This window comes from Ascidia mentula, chromosome 4 (genome assembly GCF_947561715.1).
Source record: "Ascidia mentula chromosome 4, kaAscMent1.1, whole genome shotgun sequence".
NCBI lineage: Eukaryota > Metazoa > Chordata > Ascidiacea > Phlebobranchia > Ascidiidae > Ascidia > Ascidia mentula.
The window spans coordinates 8,582,398-8,606,707 of record NC_138569.1 but is presented as its reverse complement, the minus strand read 5'-3'; the positions used below and the strand labels follow the sequence as shown (position 1 = coordinate 8,606,707).

The 24,310-nt window shown below is 39.3% G+C and overlaps 3 protein-coding genes across 4 annotated transcripts in view; all 3 read left to right on the top strand.

Moving 5' to 3' along the window:
• LOC145899652 (centrosomal protein of 290 kDa-like) overlaps window positions 1–24,063 on the top strand; it is a 32,045-nt gene extending 7,982 nt beyond the window's left edge. The window contains exons 20-53 of the mRNA XM_082988541.1: window positions 26–177; window positions 465–617; window positions 9,841–9,975; window positions 10,415–10,552; window positions 10,840–10,993; window positions 11,428–11,553; window positions 11,868–12,015; window positions 12,155–12,287; window positions 12,657–12,740; window positions 12,805–12,906; window positions 13,165–13,271; window positions 13,342–13,465; window positions 13,575–13,715; window positions 13,777–13,868; window positions 13,998–14,136; window positions 14,442–14,641; window positions 14,811–14,895; window positions 15,070–15,198; window positions 15,527–15,664; window positions 15,739–15,878; window positions 16,140–16,361; window positions 16,718–16,892; window positions 18,026–18,139; window positions 18,459–18,619; window positions 19,120–19,265; window positions 19,450–19,598; window positions 19,890–19,994; window positions 20,138–20,305; window positions 20,635–20,805; window positions 21,170–21,294; window positions 22,029–22,170; window positions 22,422–22,498; window positions 22,932–23,034; window positions 23,248–24,063. Coding sequence (XP_082844667.1) covers window positions 26–177; window positions 465–617; window positions 9,841–9,975; window positions 10,415–10,552; window positions 10,840–10,993; window positions 11,428–11,553; window positions 11,868–12,015; window positions 12,155–12,287; window positions 12,657–12,740; window positions 12,805–12,906; window positions 13,165–13,271; window positions 13,342–13,465; window positions 13,575–13,715; window positions 13,777–13,868; window positions 13,998–14,136; window positions 14,442–14,641; window positions 14,811–14,895; window positions 15,070–15,198; window positions 15,527–15,664; window positions 15,739–15,878; window positions 16,140–16,361; window positions 16,718–16,892; window positions 18,026–18,139; window positions 18,459–18,619; window positions 19,120–19,265; window positions 19,450–19,598; window positions 19,890–19,994; window positions 20,138–20,305; window positions 20,635–20,805; window positions 21,170–21,294; window positions 22,029–22,170; window positions 22,422–22,498; window positions 22,932–23,034; window positions 23,248–23,523 — 4,754 coding nt within the window. The 3' untranslated portion in view covers window positions 23,524–24,063. The remainder of the gene's footprint in view (window positions 1–25; window positions 178–464; window positions 618–9,840; window positions 9,976–10,414; window positions 10,553–10,839; window positions 10,994–11,427; window positions 11,554–11,867; window positions 12,016–12,154; window positions 12,288–12,656; window positions 12,741–12,804; window positions 12,907–13,164; window positions 13,272–13,341; window positions 13,466–13,574; window positions 13,716–13,776; window positions 13,869–13,997; window positions 14,137–14,441; window positions 14,642–14,810; window positions 14,896–15,069; window positions 15,199–15,526; window positions 15,665–15,738; window positions 15,879–16,139; window positions 16,362–16,717; window positions 16,893–18,025; window positions 18,140–18,458; window positions 18,620–19,119; window positions 19,266–19,449; window positions 19,599–19,889; window positions 19,995–20,137; window positions 20,306–20,634; window positions 20,806–21,169; window positions 21,295–22,028; window positions 22,171–22,421; window positions 22,499–22,931; window positions 23,035–23,247) is intronic.
• Window positions 1,195–3,560, top strand: LOC145899255 (uncharacterized). Of its 2 annotated transcripts, none has more exons than XM_082987988.1 (5): window positions 1,195–1,288; window positions 1,348–1,478; window positions 1,709–1,849; window positions 2,279–2,417; window positions 3,189–3,560. In XM_082987988.1, the coding sequence occupies exons 2-5, from the start codon at window positions 1,434–1,436 to the stop codon at window positions 3,302–3,304; spliced, it is 441 nt and encodes a 146-aa protein (XP_082844114.1). In that variant the 5' UTR covers window positions 1,195–1,288; window positions 1,348–1,433; the 3' UTR covers window positions 3,305–3,560. The 2 variants fall into 2 exon arrangements, with proteins under 2 accessions (XP_082844114.1, XP_082844113.1); XM_082987987.1 differs by having other exon boundaries at window positions 1,703–1,849.
• Window positions 4,611–7,729, top strand: LOC145899337 (uncharacterized). The gene is made up of 6 exons (XM_082988081.1): window positions 4,611–4,679; window positions 4,761–4,811; window positions 5,359–5,498; window positions 6,921–7,076; window positions 7,277–7,415; window positions 7,531–7,729. Exons 1-6 carry the CDS (start codon window positions 4,661–4,663, stop codon window positions 7,680–7,682), a joined length of 657 nt encoding a protein of 218 aa, XP_082844207.1. The 5' UTR covers window positions 4,611–4,660; the 3' UTR covers window positions 7,683–7,729.
• Window positions 24,064–24,310: the final 247 nt, after the last annotated feature.

The window sequence follows — 24,310 nt, the reverse complement described above, 5'->3', positions numbered from 1 at the left end:
TCAACACCTTTACAATACTCCTTAGATGCACTTCAGAAAGCGATGGAAAACAGTGTGCCGGAAAACGAACTAACGATTGTAAATCGTCGTTTCGATGAACTGACATCCAAGTACAGGGATTTGCTGCAGAAGGAAAACCAGTTTGTGGCGCGGAACGTCAAGGCCGAAACTTTACAGGTAAAGAACGAGTATTGGGTTTTGGCGTTAATGCGACGCATTTTGATTAACATTCTCGTGAGTTATTGTTTTTTCCTCTTGTTGTTTTAAGGAAAAACTTGAATCAACGCTTTATTTGGTAAAAGAAGTAACGTGAAAATTTCAATACAACTTGCATGTGTTTGTTTTTTAGTAATTACTCTGTGTGAAGTTAATGTAGAAGAATACTAATCTGCACCAAGGAATCATGTGAAACAAAAAATTATGTTTTGGAAAAAGTCGTTTTTCATTACATACCACATCTGCAGGAGGAAATCAAGATCATCACTGAGGAGGCTCAGGTCCTCCGACAGGAACTCTCAATCGAGAAAGAGAAGAGACACACCCTGGAGGAGAACCTCCGTCGCTCAGGATCCCTCTCATCCGTTGCTAAGTCCGGACCCTCATCTGCCCTCCAACAAGTAAGTGAAGTGGAAAGAAGTTGTCGGATTGTATTGTGGTTGCATTATATTATAGAAGTTGCCTGTGTATGTGTTTGTGCGAATGGTATGTTTTGGGTGTCTATTTTCAATATGAAGTTGTTGCAATCACCTCTACTTGCAGTGATAAGTTGAACTTCGTATTACCAAAACCAGAAAAAGGTTTGGATAATTGTTGAAATATTACAATAAAACTAAAAATTAAGCGGTCTGCTTTAAAATAAGTTTTACTACATTTGATGCAAATCGATGCCATTTTTTAGTAGACGCGCAGTTGTCAAGTTTTCTGTCGTAACTTGTTGCATTCGACAACTTTCGTTTTGTAACAAAAGCAACCCAAAGATAGCATTTTTTTGTTCAAAACAGCTAATTACAAAATGGTGCGGCCAGACGGGTTTGCAAAACGGCCGCCACTAGAAGCACCAGAGACTTCGCCATTTTCGCTGTGGCTGACGTCACGCATATTATCGAAGCGGAAGAGCGTGACCGATGATAGAGCAGTTAGCGTTCGATCAGGCGGGCTGTGCTGTACCGCGTAAACTGTACTATCGCGTAAACTGTACTATCGCGTTTCAGTATTTGCTGTGTTTGGAGTTAAAGTTCGCTGTCTGTCTATGAGGAATTTAGCCAGCCAGGCGAAAAGATCATTTCAAGTACAGAGTTGTTTGAAGGTTGTTTAAATCAGGTTTCAAATAGTGTGGTCTTTACTCAGGTTTGTTTTGATATAATGTAAAACATTGACCTTTTCACCAATTTCCGACCAATACCGCTAAGCATCAGTTGACCTTGGCCGTGTCAATGGAAATGGAGAAAGAACAAACGACATCGGACAGCTCTGAGAAGGTGAATGAATAACATTGGTTGGTGTGATTTGCATAAAACATAAAACGTGATTGCAGTTTACATTAGTCAACTTGTCAACGTGCTTACAATGAACCGTGCCAATGCCCTTTGCGAAACAATTAAACATTTCAAGCTATTACAACTGCGTTCAAAGTGTTGTTGGTAGTTGCATTTGGTTATACCGACACTTTGCATTTGCACTTTGAACGTTATTTGTCACACAGGAAAAGCCGCTGTCGGCCGAGGAGTCGCTTGTTTTGGCGGCAAAACACGTCAACCAGCAACTTGACAAAGCCATCAGCGCAGTTAAAATCTCTAAATGGAAGTTCGTCTCCATGGCGCTTGGTTTAATCATCCTGCAAGTATTTCAGGTCAGTTGCTGTAACCAATACATAAATATCCTGCACCTCTTTGTATGCATTCGCGTGAAGTGTTCAACCACTAAAACACAAGTCCATATGGGAAGGGTGTGGCACATTTTTAACCTGGATGTGCATTTAATAATCGCATTACTTTTAAAGTTTTGCCCTTACCAGCGTTAGGCAATGGCAGCTTGCAGCTTTTAATGTGAACGGAACACAATGTAAAAAGTTGAAAAACTATGTATAATGCTGCTGATAGGTGCGATAAATAAATAATTATATTTTTTGAAGTTATTTTTCTGATACCGATTTGTTTTAATGTTTCTTCAACCCCCCAAAATGGAACCGACTTCAAAATCACCCTTTTTGCCCAATTTTGTTGCCACAGCTGGAAACAGTTTAATGTTCACTTGAATTCAATTGGAAAATCTGTTTCAGATAATTCTCGTTCAAACCGCGCACCTAACAAGTGAAGTTAGCAGATGGTTATTCACCGGTTTTAGCGCCATCACTATTGGTTTAAAGTTGTTGGAGGAATTCTCGCCATTGAGGAAACGTTACAACGAAGCAAAAGCTGGTAAAAACGTGTTATTTTTAACAAGGTGTTAAAATGAACCAAGATGTAGAATAGGAACATACTGATCTATGCGCGACTAATATGTGTTGAGGAATGCGTTAGAGAATTTTTTATACACTATACTGTATAAAACCTGAATGATCCCAACCACAAACACCCAGAAACCGCGCTCTATATTTCCACGCGTTGGCCTTATTACTTTTCGATATTCATCCGCCTACCCCACTAAACTAGCATTATCTGACGCAACAAAGTGTTCCGGATTAACGAGGTCATGATGTACTGTTTTTGCTATGTAATGAAACATCATGTTTGTAATCATTGTGGTATTTATTCTAAACAGGAAAGCCAAAGCTATTGTGCTGTTAAACATCCGTAGTGGACGTTTCGAACACTGCTGCGTTCATCATCAGTACATTTTAGAACTGAGCTACAACAACAAAACACTGGGCAGGCAACTGAACGAGCAGAAACACATAGTAACACGACAGGGTCACATCACATGACAGCAACTAAATGTACTAATGATGAACGCAGCAGTGGTCGAAACGTCTACTAAGGATGAATAACAGCATTCTAGCGTTGGCTTTCCTGTTTAGAAAAGTTCACGCAAATTTTTTGCACCCTGGAATTTTTAGTTTGGTGTTTAATACACAACAGGTTGTTCCTAATGGCGACGCGAAACGTCCTTATGTAAAAATTTGTTTGGCACCAATACGGCGTGAATATACTTTGATCCAAATTCCTTCTCTAACGATTTTTTTCGTCCAGACGTTGGCCCGCTTTGGGAGGGGAAGCACCGAATCGAATACTCGCATTTAATGACAGTGTCCGGGGGGAAAATATTGGGTATCGAAAGTTCGCTCACCGAAGTCCTGCCGCCCTAAGTACGTCCTTGGGTATCCGCCAAGCTGGTACAACAACTGACCGTACTCCTGCGATCTCGTCATATTGGACACTTCTTTCCGTTTGGCCAGAATAGACTGGTGATTTGATGCATCGCGTCCGACAGATCTTGGGTGCTGTATGCTCAGTGTTGGAAATGACGTAAGATGTGAAGTCGCGCTGTTCCAGAACTGATGCCAACTTCGTTGTTTGTTCATTTTCGTGTTGTCATTTTCTACGTTGAATAAAATTTCCATCGATCCATGAGTTGTGCTTGTCTTGAGCGAAAGGTTTTGACCCGTTTGCTCGAACCAACGAAAGTGTCAACACTATTTATTGTGAACCGTTATGAAAAGTCAATGTTGAAACTATGTTTATAAAGAACTTTATCATAAGCTTAAATTTAAGTTACATTATCTTCTAATCTGGAAACACTATCATATTAGTGTACCGTTCACAAATACTTTTCCAAATTTGCCGCAAGCAGTTTTTATTAATTTGTTTTTAGTTTAGTTCGGGCTTAATTATGTACGGCGCTGACAGAGAAACTGTTTGAGGTCCTGTTTTTATTATGCCTCCTTTTTATGCTTTGGATTATTTATATTCGCTAAAAATAGAGCTTTACTGTTTTCAACTACATTAATTGTATAAAAAATTTGCAGTAATTTGCGGTAGTTTTATCGCGACCATTTGCGTTTCGGTAACACTGTAGAAAATAACGGGAAAATGGATTGGAAAAATTATTTTGTTTGATTTAACGGATACTAATGGATATGACTGGGTGGTTGTTATAGTTTGTTGCTCAATCCATTCAAACATGTACATTAAACGAACATTGCTTTTTATGAAATATGTTGTTTTGACTCGAATATATTGGCGCAAGTAATGGTGGGATCGATTTTCTTATGTTTGTTCTAACATTAATTTATTGCTATGCATGTGGAACAAACGTGTACGTAAAACATGGTTGATCAACGGTTCTTGCAGAAAAATGTGGTTTACGAGACGTAAAAAAAGCATTTTTTATCCACAGTTGGCGACCGTTAGAAATAACCCGAAGCTTTCTTGTGGATATAAAATTAAAATAATTTATTTCAATTAGCAATGATTCTTATTATACGTGGTTTGTTGTATGCTGCGCACGATGAGCGTTCTTGGTAACAGGGTAACGCGCTCCTTTCGCAAGTTTTTCATATTGTTACGCATGAGCGACAGAAAGGTTTTACCCTGAAGCGAACGCCCCAGGGCATCCTTATAACTACGTAGTAATTTGACAAAGCAGAAGACTGCTCCATCGTTGCAGGGTTGGTCAGGTGGAGTTTTTCAAGGCACAGTCAAGGTTTTTCAAGTTAGGACGAATGGATTCCCAGGAAAAAGGTTTGGATTGTTTGTTATGAGATGTTAATGAGTTTTGTTGTTATTTGACGTTTTTAACTTATTGTTTTGTTGATGATTCAGTGCCGCTCATGCAGCAATCCTCCTTCATGTGCGATCCAAATTACACATCAGGTTAGTTTACAGTTGGCAATTATGGCACAAAAGCCGAAATATGTCGCTAATTTCAACGTAAAAACCTTATCGGAATCGACCATTACCTCTTTAGCCAACTTAAAGTTATTTCATTTGAGGAAAACTAACTGTACATCGCCGTTTATAGCGAGTTTAAATACTATTTCCGAAAGTCATTTCCATACCAGAAAACTTTGTATTTTAAGTCAATTGTGTCCTTATGTTCAGTATGAAAGCCCTCCGAAACGTTTGTAAGCTATGGCAACGCTAGGTAACAATATCCAGAAGTGCATTTTCTACACAGATATTTACGAAACGATTTTGTGCTTTCCGCCATTGTAAGTACGTTTGTTACGCTTGGCGCTGTTTGTAATATTTCGCTTTTCCATCGGATTGGTTACACGTCTGCATGCCCTCCTGTTTTTCGCCTATAATTATTCATCCTGTGGAATGTGCGAGACCAACAGACTTAACCTTTGCAAACCGTTAGCGGGTTAAACTCGCCTGGTGATTATTGTGCGAAAACAAATGTTTTTCTTCTATTCAGTGTCGATGAAAGAGGAATATCCACAACTTAACGATGGTGGCGGAGGGCACGAATTTAGTGCTTTTGACTCAGTAACCAAAAAGGATACGACCAAGAATCCTGCCAAGAAGAAATCCTCAATACTTACTAGAGACGTTATGGTCAGTACAAAATTTGTATGAGGAATTTTAAAAAGGGGATACACGCGGATTATTCACATATATTCACATTAAAATTTACGTTTGATGGTGAGATTATTTTTTGTTGTTAATGCAACAAAATCCACTTTTTATAGTGTTGACAATATAACAATGGGTCGGAACAATTTTTCCAGCAGGCTCGCCGTAAAACAAAGAAAAACGTATAGGCTACGCATTCTTGTTGGGTAAATCGGGCGTCATTTTTTATTGCGTGTAGAACATGGAGAGACAAATTATCGTGCGCGTCGAACAGCGCATCTGGCGTATTTTTTAATCAAAACATTGCATTTTTTGAATAAGTTTAGAAAACAAGCTAAAATAAAAACAAACCTTGCATGCAGTGGCCGGCGAAAATGGTACTAGTTTTGTAACAGGGTTCGGTAACAATGCTCCACTTTCGGAAACAATGGTCAGTTTAACATAACGCGTTTTTCGCTGAACTTTAAGGAAAGTGCTGGTTTTACGACAAAAAAACATTTTTTCGACAAAAAAGTAATTATGATTGCGTTTGTTTGGAACTATATCTAAACAAACGAAAATATTTCACAAAAGGGTGGATCCCTTGCACCCCCGGATACGCCTCAGATTTTCCTCGAAAAATAGTAGTTTTCCTGACTTTATTTTTTTAAAAACATAATGAAGTATTTCATTGCTTTACGGCGTAGCAAACGATAATAGCATAAGGCTTTTAATGCTACGTAACCGATCAGTTGAATGCTGTTGTTTGATAATGACTCAAAATGCAAATTTCTCCCCAAATAATTATTTGCGGTTTGCAATTCACACCAATGTCTTCGAACTACTTCTGCCACCAGCTTCTCCGGCAAAATATTGACAACTAATAGTCAATAGGAAATATCGTTGGCGCCCAATCTTCGAAAATAGAACAACTGAGAATATCTGTGTTAACGCTGCAGGATTTGCGTGAGGGATATGTTCGGTTTAATAAGTTCACAAAAAAAGTATTATTGTATAAAAGAACATATGGAAGTAGTTCAATTTTTGGGGTTGGTTAATAACAATAGAGTTGGTCTGTTCGCGTGCTGCCTATACCGGTAACTTGTCGAATACTTATAATGGCGAAAAAAGCACAAATCGACGCCCTGGTTGGTTTTGAGCAACACTTGAGTTAAGTTGCATCCGTTGGTAGCTGGTTTGGTCCTTAAAAATTTAGATAGTTTGTATTTCTTTGAAACTAAAATTTTCCCTAAATCAGTCAACATTCACCGAGTATTGAAATTGTAAAGAACTCCGTCATATGCTATGGTCACGTTAAGCTATTTCTACTGATCATGACAACGTTTTCCTGGTCATGAAAAACTACCGCTTTACCGTGGCTGTGTGTTCTGGTTATTCAACTTTATACCACTTGCTTTTCGATAGGTTAAAAACCCTGATGACGTCAACATCAAGGAACTCCTTTCCACTTTGGTTGAGCGATTCACCAAGAATTACTGGAAATGGAGAAGACGAGCGACCGTGTTTAAATTCGCCAACTTGACTGTGACCATTCTGCTTATCGCCATTCAGTTATCCCAGGTTAATTATTTGTGTTTCTTCACCGATTTGGTTTAACAATATTACCAGGATTAAGATAGACCATGTTAAAATTTTTAAAACCTGTTTTTGATTATTTGCGTGTCATATTTTATTCAAGTAGATTAGTTTGTTAGTTTGCGCTTACTGCCAAACTTTTACACTCATTGCGTTGTTAAGCACGACGTATTTTTAAACTTCAGTTGACCATCATGCAAATATCTGTAATTGATCTCGGAATTAAGATGGCGATCTCTACTATATTCCCCGCTGTCACTGCAGCAATTTTAGGGATACAGCAAAAATTGAAATGGGCAGAGAAGGCGGCGAAATCGAAAAAAAGTAAGGGTGTTTTGTCATAATGTGTATGCTATTCTTTAGTTCGTAAGTCTAGTTTCTCATCATAACATGTAAAAGTCAGGATAAATTTTCAATGTTGATTTAATCTTCTCCGCAGGTGCAGTATTGTGTAAAAAGCTGCGGGAACACGCGCAGTACAGGCTGGACCTGTTGGAAGCCGGGGCTGTTTTGGAGGACCCTATAAAATTATGGAACGCCTCAATGCACTTGGAATGCACCGAGTTACCCGCTTTCCTCATGGCTTATTGACTTCAATTCTTCAGCATTCGCCTTTTTTGCTACTGATATGCTTTTTTACCTAGAGCAATAATAAAATCTACCCATTGGTATTTATGGGATTTATTGTGTTGCGAATAAACATACCCATAAATGCTGTTGTAATTCGAAGTGGATTTCTGGTTGCATGTTTTGCTTTGTGTTCTTGACATAATGGAAAAAGCCGTGCCCGTGTAAAATGGTGGGAAAAATACCCGTCAATTTGCAAATATGTACGGTCTCATTCACACAGTAACGGGCGTTGGCAATCGAAAACAGAAAACCTTCCGGTGTCAACACAATTGCTGTCGAAGCAGATATCGTATACACTCGGTAAACTCTGGAAATCCAAACGCTTGATCGTTTTTGTTTTAGTTTTGAGTAGAAATGTTACATTATATGATTTGTTATGCATTTATGTATTTGTGGCTCTGTTTGGCAGAGACGTGTTTAAGTTAGATTTCTATACAAATATTTGGTTGATTTAAGGGCAATATCGTTTGTACAATCTGTGATCAAAAGTCCGGTAAGCCTCTAACTCAAAACAACTTGTGTTTTTTTGGCAGTTTAATAAATTCAGTTTACGGGGAAAAAATATAACGAACAACCAGGTTAAAAAAGTTGAACCGTTTTTCCGCCGAAAGCGTTTTTTTAGGTTTGTCAAGTTTTCAACTGCAATGCTCTTTAAAATTGAATCAATTCGGCGAAAATATTTCCACTTGTTGTAAAATCTTCGAGGTGAGTTTCTTCATAGTATTCTGTTACAAAGATTTGGTTAAAATATTTCATGTTCAGACAATCATCATGGACAAGATCAACCCTCAAATTCTGTTTGGATCATTGAAAACTCGTTTTGAAGCCAAACACCAGCAATGGAAAAGAATGGCGACAAACCTACGTCTCGCTAACACGAGTCTCACAATTTTTGTGATAGTGATTGAAGTGGGGGAGGCGAGTATTTGCTCTGCTCGGTGAAACTTTGTTCTTCAGGCAAACCTAACTTAATTTGGCAACATCTTTGCATGATATGACAATAAAGTAACTATGTGATTATGCACTCGTGATTCAGGAAAAATTCACTAATTTTGATTTTTTTGTTATTTTAAAGTTTACATGCAAAATACATGGGGTGTTTTTTCTTAAACAGAAATGCCAAAGCTAGGATTCTGCTCACAAGCATAGTTTTAATGCAAACGTTTTAAGGACTAGACTGCAATTATCATCAGTGCGGTTACTAACTGACTGTTAGACCTGCAGATACTTCACATTGCCAGTTAGTAGTTAACACACGTCTGCATTACTATTATAAGCTAATTGGCAGATTGCTAGCTCAAGTTATATTTACACGTATTACGACTTTTTACAGATGATCTACTTTTTTTTACCGGGCGGCACACTGACTGTACATACAGCAGTCGGCAACATTCTAGCTATTGTTACGAGTGTTATTCTGCTTCTGCAGTTGAAGTTGGATTGGCCCAAGAAAGCCTACAAATGCAAAACAAGTGAAATTACAATGTTTGCACTTAATATGTGAGTTCAAATTGACCGTTATTATTCGTGTTAAGATGCCAAAACTTTCTCCGATATGACAAATCACGTGACATACAGACTGGAGATGTTGAGAGATGGAGGTTTGGTTGATGACGTAGTTGATGTGTGGGAGGACGCGCTGAAGATAGAGAGTCGCCTTTCGTCTTTTGTGATTCCCTTCTGACAGAGCCCTGCTCGAAAATGGGAATGATTTTGCGTTTTACTTCAAATAAAATTGTTGAACTTGAAGCAAGTGTAGACATTGCACTTACTTTCCGGACTTTCTGAATACAATTGCTGTAGTTCCCAAAAACTTTCAGGCTGTACACTTGGTCAATTCATTTTAATTTTGCATTCGTGGCACAGCTTTTTTGCGCTGGTCGTGCAATATTAAAAATGGACGTTCAAACGATCTAAAAAAAAACAGTATAGGCTGAAATTGTAAACAGCAACATTGATTGTTGTTATGATGGCTTTACATACCTTATATACGTAACGAGGTGATTGCAAGAACTTAATTTTACGTTGGCTGTGTGTCTGTGCGTCGTGCCTGACTTGTGTGTTTGCTAAATTGATTATAAGTATTAGCACTAACCCGTTGTAACTCCCGACTGTCCAGGTGACAGTGCTTGAGATGAAAGAGCTGAACGAAAGACAAAGGGCCGAACACGCCACACGGATGTACAACAAACTTAAATCGTCGCTCGACGAACTCCAGGACCGAAACACTGAGCTTGAAAACAAGTTTGCACAGGTGGTAGCTTGACTAAATGTAAACATTACGTGAGCTTTTTTATTTTTTTTAACACTTCTGTGACCAAAAAACGGGTATTACTCGTGGAAACTTGGAATTTATTAGTGGTTTTTGTTCAAGTCGTTTTATCACGGACAATATCGTTGATCGAAGTGAATGTACTGCTGTTGCTTCCAAACATAATGCAATTCGGAAATAGCTGACCTGGCCAAGAAATTGCGTAGTGTTTTATCAACAAACGTTTCGTCATCAGCGTTTAACTGATTTAACCATTTTTTACCAGAAGAGAATCGATAATACGCCCGAAGTCTTCCTTTAATTCAAACTTCCTAGACTAGAGTATCCTAGATATCACCGTGTATCCGTTTTATTATTTTTTTCTCCGAACGAATTAAACTCAATTTGCCATTTTGCCCTGCAATAAGTTTGTCATTCACAGCTCACGAAACTTAACCTTGCGGCTCAACAAACCGAGCGTGACTTGAGAGATGAACTGGCAGAGGTTGTGCCTCGTTCTGTAAGCGACGCTGATCGAAAGAAATTACAGAAACTCGATGAAGAGCACGCAAAATCAAAGGTATACTTGCCCAAAAAATCCTACATTTGCCCATTTTTTTCTGCTGCAGTTGCACGTTTCTATAGAAATAAAACGTTTGCTATCTAGATAAGTTACTGGTTTTTAAACCCACACCATTAGAGGCTGTGATTTTGATGTTCATCGAAGCTGTTTTGTTGAAATTTAAATTGAATTTAAAAATATCTGTGGGCGAAATTTTTTCCTGTCTAAAACACTGAAGGTTGCACAATCACGAAAAAATTTCGTGAAAATAAAACTTTTTCTGTTTTCTCTTTTCTGTATGCCAGGTTAAGATATCCCAACTGCAGGACATGGGAGATATCGCCCACAATCAACTCCGCACCGTCCAATCACAACAACACGCGAGGGATCGTGAGATTAAATCTCTCCGTGAGCAAGTTCGAACCTTCCAAGTGCAGGGCGACGAAAAAGCCCTTATAGGTTGGTCCGCTGATATACTTGCATCCTAAACCAGTGGTTCTCAATGCTTTTGTCAGAGCGGGCCCTTTTTGATGACGTGTTTCCACACTCGTATTATAACATACAAAATTTCCATTTAATAAATAGCTGCTCGAGTCAATCGAGTATTCAGAGGTTACCGCGGACCCCTAGTTGGTAAACACTGCCCTATACTTTTTCCCACCAGAGGGATGTTAGTTGACAAAAAACAAAATCGCCAGTTGACAGAAGTTTGAACGCGGGTTACTCTGCCATCTTATAAGCCAGCGACTTACTTTTTTCACACAAAAATAGATCGCGGGCTGAACTTTCCCGCAGCTCAAAATATTCAAACCATTTCTTCTGTGGTCGCCTGCTGCTCTTGCGCGATAATGACGCTTGTCTTATTTTCTCTGTGACGTTTATTTTTCTATTAGGCGAACTCCATCATCAAATCCTGAACCTTCAAGCGAGCGAGGGAGACGCGCAGAGAAGGTTGGAGGTCGCGAGCAAGAACGTGATGAAACTCCAAGCCCACATTATTAAACTGGAAAAGCGATTAGGTTTGTGTAACTCACAGGTTTGGGGAAACCCCCACAATTTTAGCTGAACATATTACGGTTGAAATTAACGTTTTTTTGACAAAGATTTTGAACCCGTGTCGAGCCAGACAAATACCAGATCTGCGTTCACCTAAACTTTTACGCTGTTTTTAAGTGTAGTGTACAATTAATTTTGCGACAATTCGTTCGTTTTTTTCTTATGAAAACATAAACCTTACCGAGAAGCGGCATTGATCCAGCTCGGCGGTGATGATGTCTTGACTGCTATGCCATAATACCATATCTTATTTACTTGAATTAGCAACTTGATTTAGACGAAAAAGCGGACGCGGTTTATCTGGCGCGAACCGAAGCCAACAACAGAAGCCGACAGTTGAAGAAAACCATCCAGAGCTTACGTCAGCAATTTAGTGGAGCCTTGCCTCTCGCACAACAGGAAAAGTTTGCCAAGTCGATGATCAGGTATAACACGTAGATCCTGCGTATTATACACTGGTTCACGTTTGAGATTTTTTCAGCGTCAATTAGCACAATATTATTTGGAAATTCGCGCTTGTCCATTCAATGCAAAGTAACGTAATCACTACGCACTTTTACGTAGACTGCATGAGGACAAAGCGATGATACAAGATGAATTGAAGAGGACGAGGAAGGAACGCGAGAAGTTGGAAGACAAACTGGCAGAGATTGAGATCAAACAACAAGGATTGGAAGAGTTGAGAAAAGCAATTCAGGTACAACTGACAATAAGTTACGGACTCATTTTGCAAAAACTTGCAGTCCTCAGTTTTACATAACGCTGTTGTTTTCAACAAGGTTGTACTTCCCTCAATAACGACCTAAGAGTGGTCTTGGGCATAAAACAACACTACACTAAAAAGAATAGAAATAAAAAAAACATGCAGAAAGGCTGCTCTTTACGGGCCCTTGGGAACCACTCAACAGACCAACACAATGCTGGATTTTGTGGCAGCATGCTTTACTCAAAAATCGACATAGATGTTATCTTAAAACGCGTGTACTCGTAACACAAGAACCCCAGCATTCACAATCATTGTTCAACTGAACCCGATGTTTTACGTGATTTTCTCTGTTACATCTAGGATGGTCGGGGAGCCGACAAACTGACAGAATGGAGCCAGAGGATGGACTTGCTAAGGCTTCAGGATATGAAGCTTCAGCGACAGGTGAAATATTTTGAGCATTTTATAATAAGGACCTCTTTTGTCACATGGACATTTTATGTTGCAGGTGGTTCGACAGAACGAGCAGATCAGATACCTCGAAAACATGAACATGCAACACGAAAAAACAATATCTAGTCTTGAAGAAGATCTCGTGCAAATGCTAAAGGTACTTATTTGTACATTTGGTTTGTTTTCGACAAATCAGTTGATAACTACGCATAGAAAGTAAAAATACACGTTCTGTCTTACTGCGACTTTTTAATAAAACGCATCTGACAGCTGTCTGCCAGAATGATTTTGTGACAAAAACATATGTAATCAAACACAGCAACACTTTCTTGCGGAAAATAATGCTTTGGTGTTTATTGTGTGCGCATTTGTTTTTCAACCGCGTCAACGGCATTCTTTTTCGTCACGTGGTCAGGCTCAGGAATCGCATCAAGTCGAGTGGGAAATGAGGGAAACCGAACTTGAGAGATTGCTCGACGATTTCCAAACCCGCCAACACGAAGTCGTCCGAAAATCCAGGAGGTCTGACAACTTGTTGTCGTTATTTTTTTACTCTTTAACCACGTGGTCCGATGTTTTTTTTCAAACGTAGGATGGAGGACATTACGGAGACGTTGCCCGACCCTTCCCTGCCCACAGAACGTCAACTTACCAACGCCCTCGAGACTATTAAGAAACAGGGCAAGACAATCAGAGACCTGCAGGGCCAACTCAAAGTAAGAGATTCCTAAATACATGGCATGAATTTTTGGAAACTTTGGAAATTTGGAAAAAATTTTAATTGCCAAAATTAGCGACTTTCAATCGTATATTAATATTTCCAAGGGCATCCAACTTGAAAACGATCGCCTCAAGGACATACGTCACAATCTCCAGAATGACGTCACGACGCGTGATCGCGTAATTAACGATCTCCGCCTGCATATGCCCACCACAGCTGCTATGAGCGTTTCGTCAACCCACGTGGTCAGCGGATGTTTAAATTTGCTTTTGCCGCAAACAATAATTCGAAAATTTGTAATTTTAGGATTCGGAATCGAAGCAACAGCTTAAGGTGGCGATGGATAATATTGACACTTTGAAGAAAAGGTTGGCCGCAAAAGAGGAAAGTCTCAACAGGTCGTGAATGCTATTTGCCATATGTTAAACTCAGTTTAGCCAAATTGGTCTGCTCGTTTCGTCACAGGCACTTTGTTACGTAACAATTATAATTTGTCGCCCAGTTGCCAACTTTGAGTTTTTGTGCAGACACAAGCAGATGCTCGAGGAATCGCGCAAAGAGAACGAGACGACATCTGCTGCCCACGAGAGGGAGCTGTTGCTGATGCAGCGTAAAATCCAGGGACGAACGGATGAGGCGTTTACTCGCTTCAAGCGGGATGCCGTGGTGAGTTAATGAACATTAATGGCAAAATCGACCACGACGCCTAATTTTACGATTGTAGCAATAATGATATTTTCGACAAACTAGATGATTTGGACGACACTTACAGATTTGTCTTATAATTTACTTTTGAAACAACGATCCCAAGACCAAATACAGAGTGCGAGATTTATACCCTTATAAAGTGAAATATCCCTAATTGTAATAATTCTGTTCTTATTGTTATTATTTTTTCCTTTTCCTTCCGTTTGGTTTAATTGCATGATACTATTGCTGTTGTAAGTATATTGTTGTTGACGGTTCTACAGAGTGCGGTATCGCACGGTCAAGCAGGAGCGCCCTCTGGTGTCGATTTGCGGCATCTCAACGAGCTGGAAGACATGGTGAAGGAGCAGGACGCGGCCATGTCCGCTCTCATGGATCGCATCCGTGCTGCAAATGCTGACGTCACCAAACAGAAGAGGATCATCACTGAAGTGAGGAGAAATGCGGAGATGGAAAAGAAAAAGTAAGAATTGGGAAAGTGGGAGTAAATATGTGAGCAGTGATGAACACTATTTTTTCATTTTTATAGAAATGATAGCCTTTCGTGGTTTTAAAACATAGAATTATGGCGTGGCAAAATGTTTTTGTTAAAAATGTGCTACAAATTAATCTATATATCGGATATGCTGTAGATTAATAGAAGAACATGAGACATTGGTAAATGCACTGAGAATGAAACTTGCGAAAAAACTTCGGAAAGCCGAGGAATTGGAAAAGGTATTTATGAATATAGTTTCCCATGCTACAGTGTGGTGTGTCATACAATGGTTTGTATGTTGGTGTGCTTAGAACTGTAATGCGATCGACCTTACATGCACATTGCATAAAATAAAATGTATTTAGGTCACTTATTGTCCCTATTAAAAAGATCCCATATTGCTTGTCACATAGGAGCTCAAGGTAGTCAGTTCTGAGCTTGATCGTCAGAAAGAGGCAAATGCACGTGCCCCCGCTACCACGATGAAAAACCTGGTTGCAAGACTTAAACAACAGCTGGAAGAGAAAGAGAAACAACAGCAGGTATTCTTAAAACTGTTAAAATCCGCGCATTTAAACATTAATACGTATTTGTTAGGTTTGTGCTATTAAAATGCTTTGTTGATGATTGTGGGACCAAAGTAACACTATACATTGTGTTCCAATATTGTATTTTGCACAATTTCACGATTGTATTCCAATATTGTAAAATGTGTGCAAATTCTACGATTTGTAGCGTATTGTATTAAGAAGTGATGGAATAAAAAACTGTTTTTTTGTATTTATACACGAGCTCATCTTAAAATCGGGCGTATGGTTCAGTCACCGATCATGTAACGCCTACCCAAACTTCAAACGTAATTTTAATCAGAAACTGAGCCACGCATTGACCGAGCTTCGGGCCGATCTCGTCAACCAAGCACAGGAGAACATCAAGGCTGCATCAGGGGAAGAAGCAGACGCCTCCAACATTAAGCATCTGGTCGAGAGGAGAACTGCAAGCTACAAGGTATACTGCGGTGAAAAATCCCCGAATTGCGCGTTGTAATATTGAACTGGACCTAAAAATCCTTTGTTTACCAGCTTCAAATCGAGGAATTAAAGGATTCGGTGGCCGAGATGCAGCGAAGTGTGAAACAAGCGAAGCGCGGCGAGGAAACGTTGAAAACTCAGCTGAAGAAAGTTCTGGAAGAGTCAGAGAAGAAGGAGCAGGCTGTGCGACGGTAAGGTCGTATTTGAAGTTACGAAATTAAAACGGCGGCGCACAGAAATGTTCACATAGTTACAGTTCATTAAGACCGATTATATGGGGAAGCAAATAAGTTACGTCAGGTCTCATCGGTGCAGCTGGTAACTAAGGACGGTCTTGTCAGCTTACCAACCTGGAATGATATGTAAAAACAGTGCGCTAGTATTCGATAATGACAGACAACATGTGACAGCTTGTGTGCGTGTATAACCTTGAATTCTTTAATATTACCCAGCCTCAAAATCGACAAGCAAACTCTTGAAAGTGACGTCAAACAGCTTCGCGACAAAATCAAGCGCTTGAGCAGGTCACGTGGTACAGAATCTGTGATAAAGTTTGAGGAGGAGCGACCCACAAAGCTGAGAGCGGAGGACGACGCGAAGATCAAGAAGAAGAGCGAACCAGTAAAAGAAGACGATGTTGTTGCCGTAGACGTCACCTCGGAACGCGGGTCAAGGTGGTGATAGATTTCGTAATTCGGTGTGCGGATAAAATAAACAAACGTAGTTACTTGGAAACCATTCAATGCGAGGTTGCAATACGTGGGAATTTAATGGTCGATACAATACCGTGGTTTGTACAACTTTTCACCTTTCGTTGAGTCAAAACTCAATAAAAGTTACCAATGTTACTAATTGCATAAAATCCAGAAATTGTGCCCAAAAGTTAACTTACTACGAAACTTTTTGCGGATTTGCTTGAAATGCAAAAGGTTTAAATGTTGTCAAGTAGTCAATCGTTTTTTGATTTGTTTCTTCTCTTAAATCCCTGTACCCTTAAGGGCTATGGTTAATACGAACTTTATGTGTGCAGACATGCTTCTGAATCTTCATCTGAGCCCTCCCGTCTTCCGCGCTCCTCTTTCAGAAGTTCATCTGTCGCAGAACTCGAAAAACTGAACAAGATTCGAGCCGAAAACTCGGCGCTCAGGGATGAAGTGGAAAATCTAAAACACAAACTTAAACACAAAATTGACGAACCGACAAAAGTAAGTTGCTCAGTCTTTGCATATTTTTTTTCTTTTGCACAGCTTCTCCCACATTATGTTCAATACACCAATCTTTCAGTAACTGGCTGTGGTCAACTCATTACACTGGCACCATCCCTACACACTTGATTGAGTAGATTAACCAAGTGTATCAAGTCCGCATTTGGTCATTGCTTTTGTATTATTAGTGCACTTGCCTCTTCCATGAGGGCTTTGAAGCATTTGGTTAATCTTTTCAATACACAGCCAGTCGTTCATGATGAGTCGTATGTGTAATGTTTTCTGTTTCCATGATTGGTTACAATATCAACACTCACAACCTATCAGCAATATGACTAAGAGATTATCGATATTTGAATTTGTTTAATTTGAAACTGTATGTAGCAGCATATGGTATTTGCTGGTTTTTAAGATGGCAATGGCAAGGTTGTTTTGTTTTGGGCTTCGTCAAGGCGAAATGCAAATCTACAATTAAAATTAAAAACATAAATTTGACCAATATTAGTCACGCTAAAATCATATTTTTTGTTTACAATGTATGTGGATATGTCATTCTGGGAAAATTTATACAACCATTATTTCTCATTATGTTTTTAACAAAATTTCGTTGTGGTTTAATTAAAAAAAGCAAACGAATTAAACAAGTAAAAATTACGAACAATCTTCTGCGCGGAAACGTCTGTTAATTTCATAATCCATCCGATTCTCTCGTAGAGTCAAGTCTGTAGAAAAAAGTGAATCCATTGTTGCAACACAAACCTTCTTTGTCGATATTGCCCGTTCCGTGTCAAAGGCGCCATTGTGTAATCATTTGTCGCTGTTCTTGCTTTGTGTCAGAATAGTCATTGCTCAGGCTTCAGGAAACAGCTGATTGTCTGTGCCCGTGTAGAATTGATGCGACTGGGCAAGAGTGGCGTTTTTAAGCTCAATTTACCAACAGGTTATTTTGTTCACCGCTCCGAGTGTTTTAAACAGCATTGGTTTTGGTCTGAGTTGTCGTGGCTTTATTTAAAGTCTGCACAAAAAAAACCTGGACTGTAACCTATGTCTTGGTGTCTTTTACTGCAAACACAGTCTACTAGCACCGCAAACTCGTTTGTGCTATCCTTACTATTTGTGTGTAATTTCTTAAGAGTACCATCGAAGTTGCGAAGTGGGATGCCAAAAAACAGTGGCAAGGAAAGGTGGACGGTTTGAAACTTAAGGTCGAGGAGAAAAATAAACAAGTTCAAGTGCTCGACAAACAGGTGAGTGACCATGATATGTCGTGCATGTTTGCTTGCTGTGAGAAATGGATCTCGAAGTACTTAAAAATGGATCTCGAAGTGCTTAATGTTGATATGTTTATGACCTGTCCAATAAAACATTGGTAGTTTAACAACAATCACAAGTTGTTTAAAAATTTGATTTGGTATTAAATAACAATTAAATACGAAACAAGTAAACTAAATTAAAATCACATTTAATAGTTATTTTCTTGTAGTATTTGGCGGTGCAGAGTTTCGAAATGATGTAAAATCGGCTGTGGTTGCTGCAGAGCAACAAAAATAATTTGTACTTTTTAAGGTGACGCAACTTCGGGACACAGTATCCCGTCTTGAGCGGGAGAAGTCTCGTCGTCAAGCGATCGGTCCCCCCATCCACGCCCAGGGAACAGAAGAGGAAGCAACGCCACCTAGCGACCAGGTGGCTCGCAAGCGTCTGCATGAAATTGAAGATTTGAGTCAGTAAGTGAAAGCGATATCTAATATAAGAAAGGCAATTGTGATATTTTTTACTTTGAATTAGGAAATGGTACAGTGCTCAAGATATCCTTTTATATATATAAATTAACTAACAAACTTTATACATCACGCATTCCTACTTTTGAGCAATTTACTGTAACGCATAAAGACATTGTAATCTACGAAAGTCTTCATTTGCAAGCTGGGGACAATTGACGTTTTTACCTATCCAGTATATTTGGTGTTTCGAAACCACTGTGAAATTATATTTAAACATGTTGAGCAAATGAGCTAATCAAAATCTGTAAGCTGCACACAGTGTACATGGTTTCGACTCATCAGGTTCCGCCAGTGTAGATGGTCGACTTGGACTGCATAGTCACCAAAAAAGGAATAGTTTCTGGCTGGTTAGCCGAAAAAACCGTTCCCAGTCACCAGCTGCACTGATGAGATAATTTGTCAAAATACTTGTATCAACTTTCTAACTCTCAGTGTGGTTTCAGTCGTCTTTATCATCTCGGTGAAGAAAACAGTGGATTAAGAAGGATGAATGTCCTACCACGTGACAAGGTCGTTGCAGAGATGGAAGCGAAAAACAAGAGCTTGGAAGATAAGTTGGAAGCTCTGCAGAAGGAAATACTCACAGCCGGTTTGTTGCTTGATATTCAAACACCCTTTGGGCCGCAAAAAATGATTTGGTGCTTTTGTTTCGTTAAGCCGCATAAAATTAAAGCGTGTTCTTTCACATTTTGTGACGAGTGTCTTTGAATGACAACAAGGCATATTTCTATGGCATTTTTACATATTTGAGACTTGTCGTTTTATTTTGACAGGATTACGTCAGCAGCGAGACGAATCGATTGCCGAACAATGTCGCGATCGCGAAAATAACTTGCAAGGTCGTCTTCTGAAACTTGCTTCAGACAACACCGAGCTACATTTCGAGATTGAACAGATTAAAAGGGAAGTCCCCATGTTGAAGGTAATAATTTATTTTTGTTTGATAAGGATTGTTTGTTTTTGTTCTTGCAGTGCACAAAAATACATTCACGCTCACTGTGTTTTAAATAGAGACTCTGAATAACAAAATTGTGTACGTATATGTTTTGGCCGTCTAACAAAACTAGTTCTAAATTTAAAAACACAAACCGTGTTGGCGCTTCTTTAGCTGTTTACGACTGGTGGCATCTGTGCTGTGATGTATGGTTCGCAATTGTTGTGACGTGCAATTGCTAATAATCACTGATTTTAATAATTGTACACATATTTGTAGGAGCGTGTGGAGCACCAACAGCAATATATCGAACTGCTGAGATCTGAGAAACGTGAAGCAGAACTAAGGCTGGAAAAATTGAAATCGTCCCAACCGCAGCGCAAGGTAAAGCTTGTACAGCAACAGTTATGTTTGCCCTGCACCCACAAGACTGACTTTAACTAACTAAAGTGAGGTACAGGGCATTTCGACAGCAATTTTTTATAACAAATTGAGCGTTGATCCAAATAAACCAACGTGTTGTCCAGGCGGCTGGAACAAGCGGTAAAAGTGTGGTTGAACTGGAGAAAACTGTTGCTCTCATGAAGAAATTGGTCGAAAGAGTTCAACGTGAAAACGAACAACTGAAGAAAGCTCCTGGCGTGATTTCAAATGAGATCATGGAACAACTAAAGTCAGAAAATCAAATCCTGAAGGTTTGGATCTTGGTGTTATGTGCATGCTCTACATAGGTTTAGGGAAGTTATCCTGTGTGACTTTTGTGTAGTTGAACTTGTTTTGCATTCCACGTTTGTAATATTTTGTGGTCATTTACTAGATTTGTTTAACTTTTTATGCAAAAAAAACAAGCCGCAAAAGCTTTTTTTGAATTGCAAAAATATTATTTTGGGTGCAATGCAAAACTTTGCAGCACTTTTCTAGAATGTTGGAATTAATTTAGAAAGACTGATTTGTTAAACGTATGCAGCATAATATGTTCAGAAATCGTAGTTTTTTGAAAAGAGACTGACAATTAATTTTCCAGAATCGCATCAACGAGATGACGCAACAAATTGGAGGTCAGCTGAGCATGCGATATGAGAGCAAGACTCAGTCAGTGGAAAGGCTCGTGCGAGAAAACGAGAGATTGCGGAAAGAAGTCGACAAACACGCTGCCGCTCGGGACAAAGTCAAGGACTCCAAAATTGGCCTTCAGGTGAATTGTTAGTTTACATTTTTATCAAAACAATACTCGAATTTTGGTTCAAAAGTACTCAAAAAGAGTGGCAGACGATCAGCGTTTTGATTTAATTGACCCTCCTTGTATGTATCCCGGATATATTTGTGTCATAAAGCCACCACTTACCGACAAGAACACAGGGTTGATTTCTGTGGTTTTATGACATTTTTCCTTCCCTCGAACTTGAGTTTATCGTTTTTCAATAAAATGTGTTTGTTTTTTTGTCAAAGATTCTCAAATACGTGCGTGGACTAATTGAAAATACGAAATTAAACAGTCACCAAATTTTTTTGGTTCCACGAAAGCATTTCACCACAATTAAAACATTTCCTATTCGCAGACCGAGAGAGACAGTCTCATGAAAGAACTGACTGAGGTAAAGAAAAAACTTCTCGTCGCTGAAAGCAAAGCTCCAAAGTTAGCTGGAACTGGAAGCCGCGGATACAACTCAGCTGTAACAAGCAGGTGTGTTAATGCTTAGTTTTTTGCTCCTTTGTCTCTAATACATAAATCTATGTTTCAGCTACAAGCTATATTTGAATGTTTGGTTAATGATTGGTCTAAAGATGGAAGTTTTGTGTTTTGTTTAGAGTGACTGGACAATATTATAACTCTTTGGCTAAAAACATTTGGCAAAAAAATATTAAAAATATCTCAAAATTTTTCAAAATGAAGGTATCCTTTGAAACAACAGTTTGAAACTACAATCTATGACCAATCTACCAATGTAAAAATTTGAGCGAAAGGTCAAGTATAACGAAAGATATGCACAATTGAATTTGGTACCTCAGAAATGCATGTCTGGCTTATATTTAGGCCCAAGGCAACCATATTACAAAAGTAGAAGCAATATTGTTCGACTTGTACCTGTTTAACACTTGGTCTGCCAAATGAAACGGAAACAACCTATGGATGCGACAATGTGATCAAAAATTCCCACTTTCAGTTCACTTGGTCCCATATTTGGCCACTTGTACATTAAATTCGTGTGTGCAAAACTTCTCTGAAATCTTTTTGTTCGGCTGTTTGTGATAGTTCGAGTTACACTGTTCTGACAAGGGTATAAATTATGCACATTTTGCCTTTTCTCTCGCGCGCATCATGTGTCACGCCTAGTGCTTGTCATTCGATCCATCTCGAATGAAGAAAACCGCCCCACAGAACAACATTATTAATCGTGTGATGAAACTTGTGCGCAGAATGTTGGAAGCTCGATTAAAGAAAGCTGAAGATGAGATAACGAAGAAAAAACAAGAAATCTCCTTCCTCCAATCCGAGATCCAGGAGAAAGGAGCGATGGAGGACGAACTGAGAAAAGATAACGAAAGACTCCACGAACAAGTCGGTCTTCCTATTCCAACCCTGTTTTAAAATTGTTCAAAATCAATCAACGCCAATCAAATCAGTAGAAATTTGGCATTAAATGTGCATGATTTTTCATTTTTTTTTTCGACGTTTTGTGAAATTACGTTGGTCCTTCAAACAAATTAACATTAAAATTGCGGGATATTTAAGGTCATTCGGATGTTTTTAAAATTCTCTGCTTATGTTGGCGATTATATTTCTAATGTAAACGATATTTTTGAGTGCAGGTTGAAATCCTGGAGCGTTTTCCACCCGGAGCTGGAAATTCCGATGCAAATACTGTGAGAGAACTTCAGCTTTCCAGGTGCGCTAGTTTGTCAAGCAATATTTGGAGCGTGCGTTATGTGCAACTGCATACGAAACGCGTGTAGCATTTGGTTCATCTGGTTGGGAACGTAAACTTTGAGTACTGCGAATTTCTTTCTCGTATGGACTGGCGGCAGTGGGCGATAACGCTTCAACATTTGTTACTAACATATATAGTTTCGATTCTGTCTCTCTTTCTTTGAAAATATTGGATAACATTAGGTCGGGTCCACACAGCGCCTTGCGCCGGTGGAGTCTTTGTTTGTTGTTTCGGGATCAATACATAACAAACAAAGAATCGCGTGTGGACCCGTTAGCGCTGTCGATTATCCGCAAAGACTTTACACCTAAAGTCGCTTCGTTTGTAACAATGTCTAATAACATTGGCAAGACCACCATTTCATGTGCTTACAAGCTTTTTTCAAAAATAGACTCACTGTTGCCCGACTGGAAAACGAACAAAACGAATTACGTCACCAACTTGAACTGCTGAAGAAAAAGTCAGGGTCAGACGACAGCGGAAACGATCAGGCTGTAAGTATTTAATTTCGGTAATGGTGACGCGTTTCTTTGGTTTGCGAATGAATTAAGATTGGAATTTGACCTCATTCTGTTACTTGTGAGTTTGCTTAATTGTTTGTATTCAACTCCATCTGTCATAAGGAAATTTATAGTACCGAAATGGGACAATCAAGCAATGCTGACTATAACCTGACTCGAGAACTCTATTTTGTCGTCGAATCGCAGGAGCGGGAGACAAACCTTCAGGATCGATCTGAGAACGTTCGACTCGGCACTGAGATTAAGAAACTAGAATTCGAGAAGCGCGATCTTGAAACGGAGGTGGAACGACTCAATACTGAGCTCGGCAACTTTAACGACGAATTTTTCGACGAGATTGAGGACCTCAAGTACAATTACGCTGAGTCTGTGAAACGCAACGTGATGTACGAGGACAGGTTGCGTTCACTCTCACAGCAGTTTGGTGTTGCAGTCGATTTTCCCTCTTCTGATGAAACATAAGTGTTTGAAGTGTATTTCGAGTGCGCCTTAGCGAAAAAACGAGAGCGGGGTGACAAGGGTACTGAATTTTTTCCAAAGCGTTGGCGCCGAGACTGACCCAACAAAGCATTTGCATCAATGCCCTCGGCTTGGTACAAGTTGCTACAAAGGGTTTCTTTAAAATTTTTGCTTTTTATATTATCTCCATTAAGGTAACGAATACAACTTGGCCACAAGTATTTTTCTTAATTAAAGAATTTTACAATAAAGTATCTGTAGGTAAGGTTTGTGCGTTTTTAACAGACACTATATTCCCACGTGCTCATATAACTACAGTATTACTAAATAGCATATTTATGATAGCGATCGGGAATGTTGTCACCTGGCTGCTATTTTTTCGTTCGTGTCACAGGTGTGCTTTTAGCTTCATATGGTTCTATTTTGTTCTGTACGGATTCTTTTCCTGTGTTTACTGGTATGAAACGTCCTCTCTGTATTGCAGGTACGTCATTATGCTGTGCTGGTGCGTGTAGCGATAGACAATATATTTTTTTCATGACATAACGTGTGTTTGTTACGGAAATAGGTAATTGCACCATAACTCAAGGTTTATATAGAGAGAATTTTTTTTTTGCTAGACTCCTGTCCACGCATTTGAGTTAAAATTAGTAGCCAGACAAATGGTGTAGCTAACATTTGCACCCCCGGTTGGACGTTATTTTGACCAAAAAAAGCTGCAAAACATATTCGATTTAGCGTTAGCGTCCACTCTCCTCTGGATAATGGCATTAAAATTAGTTTGCCACAC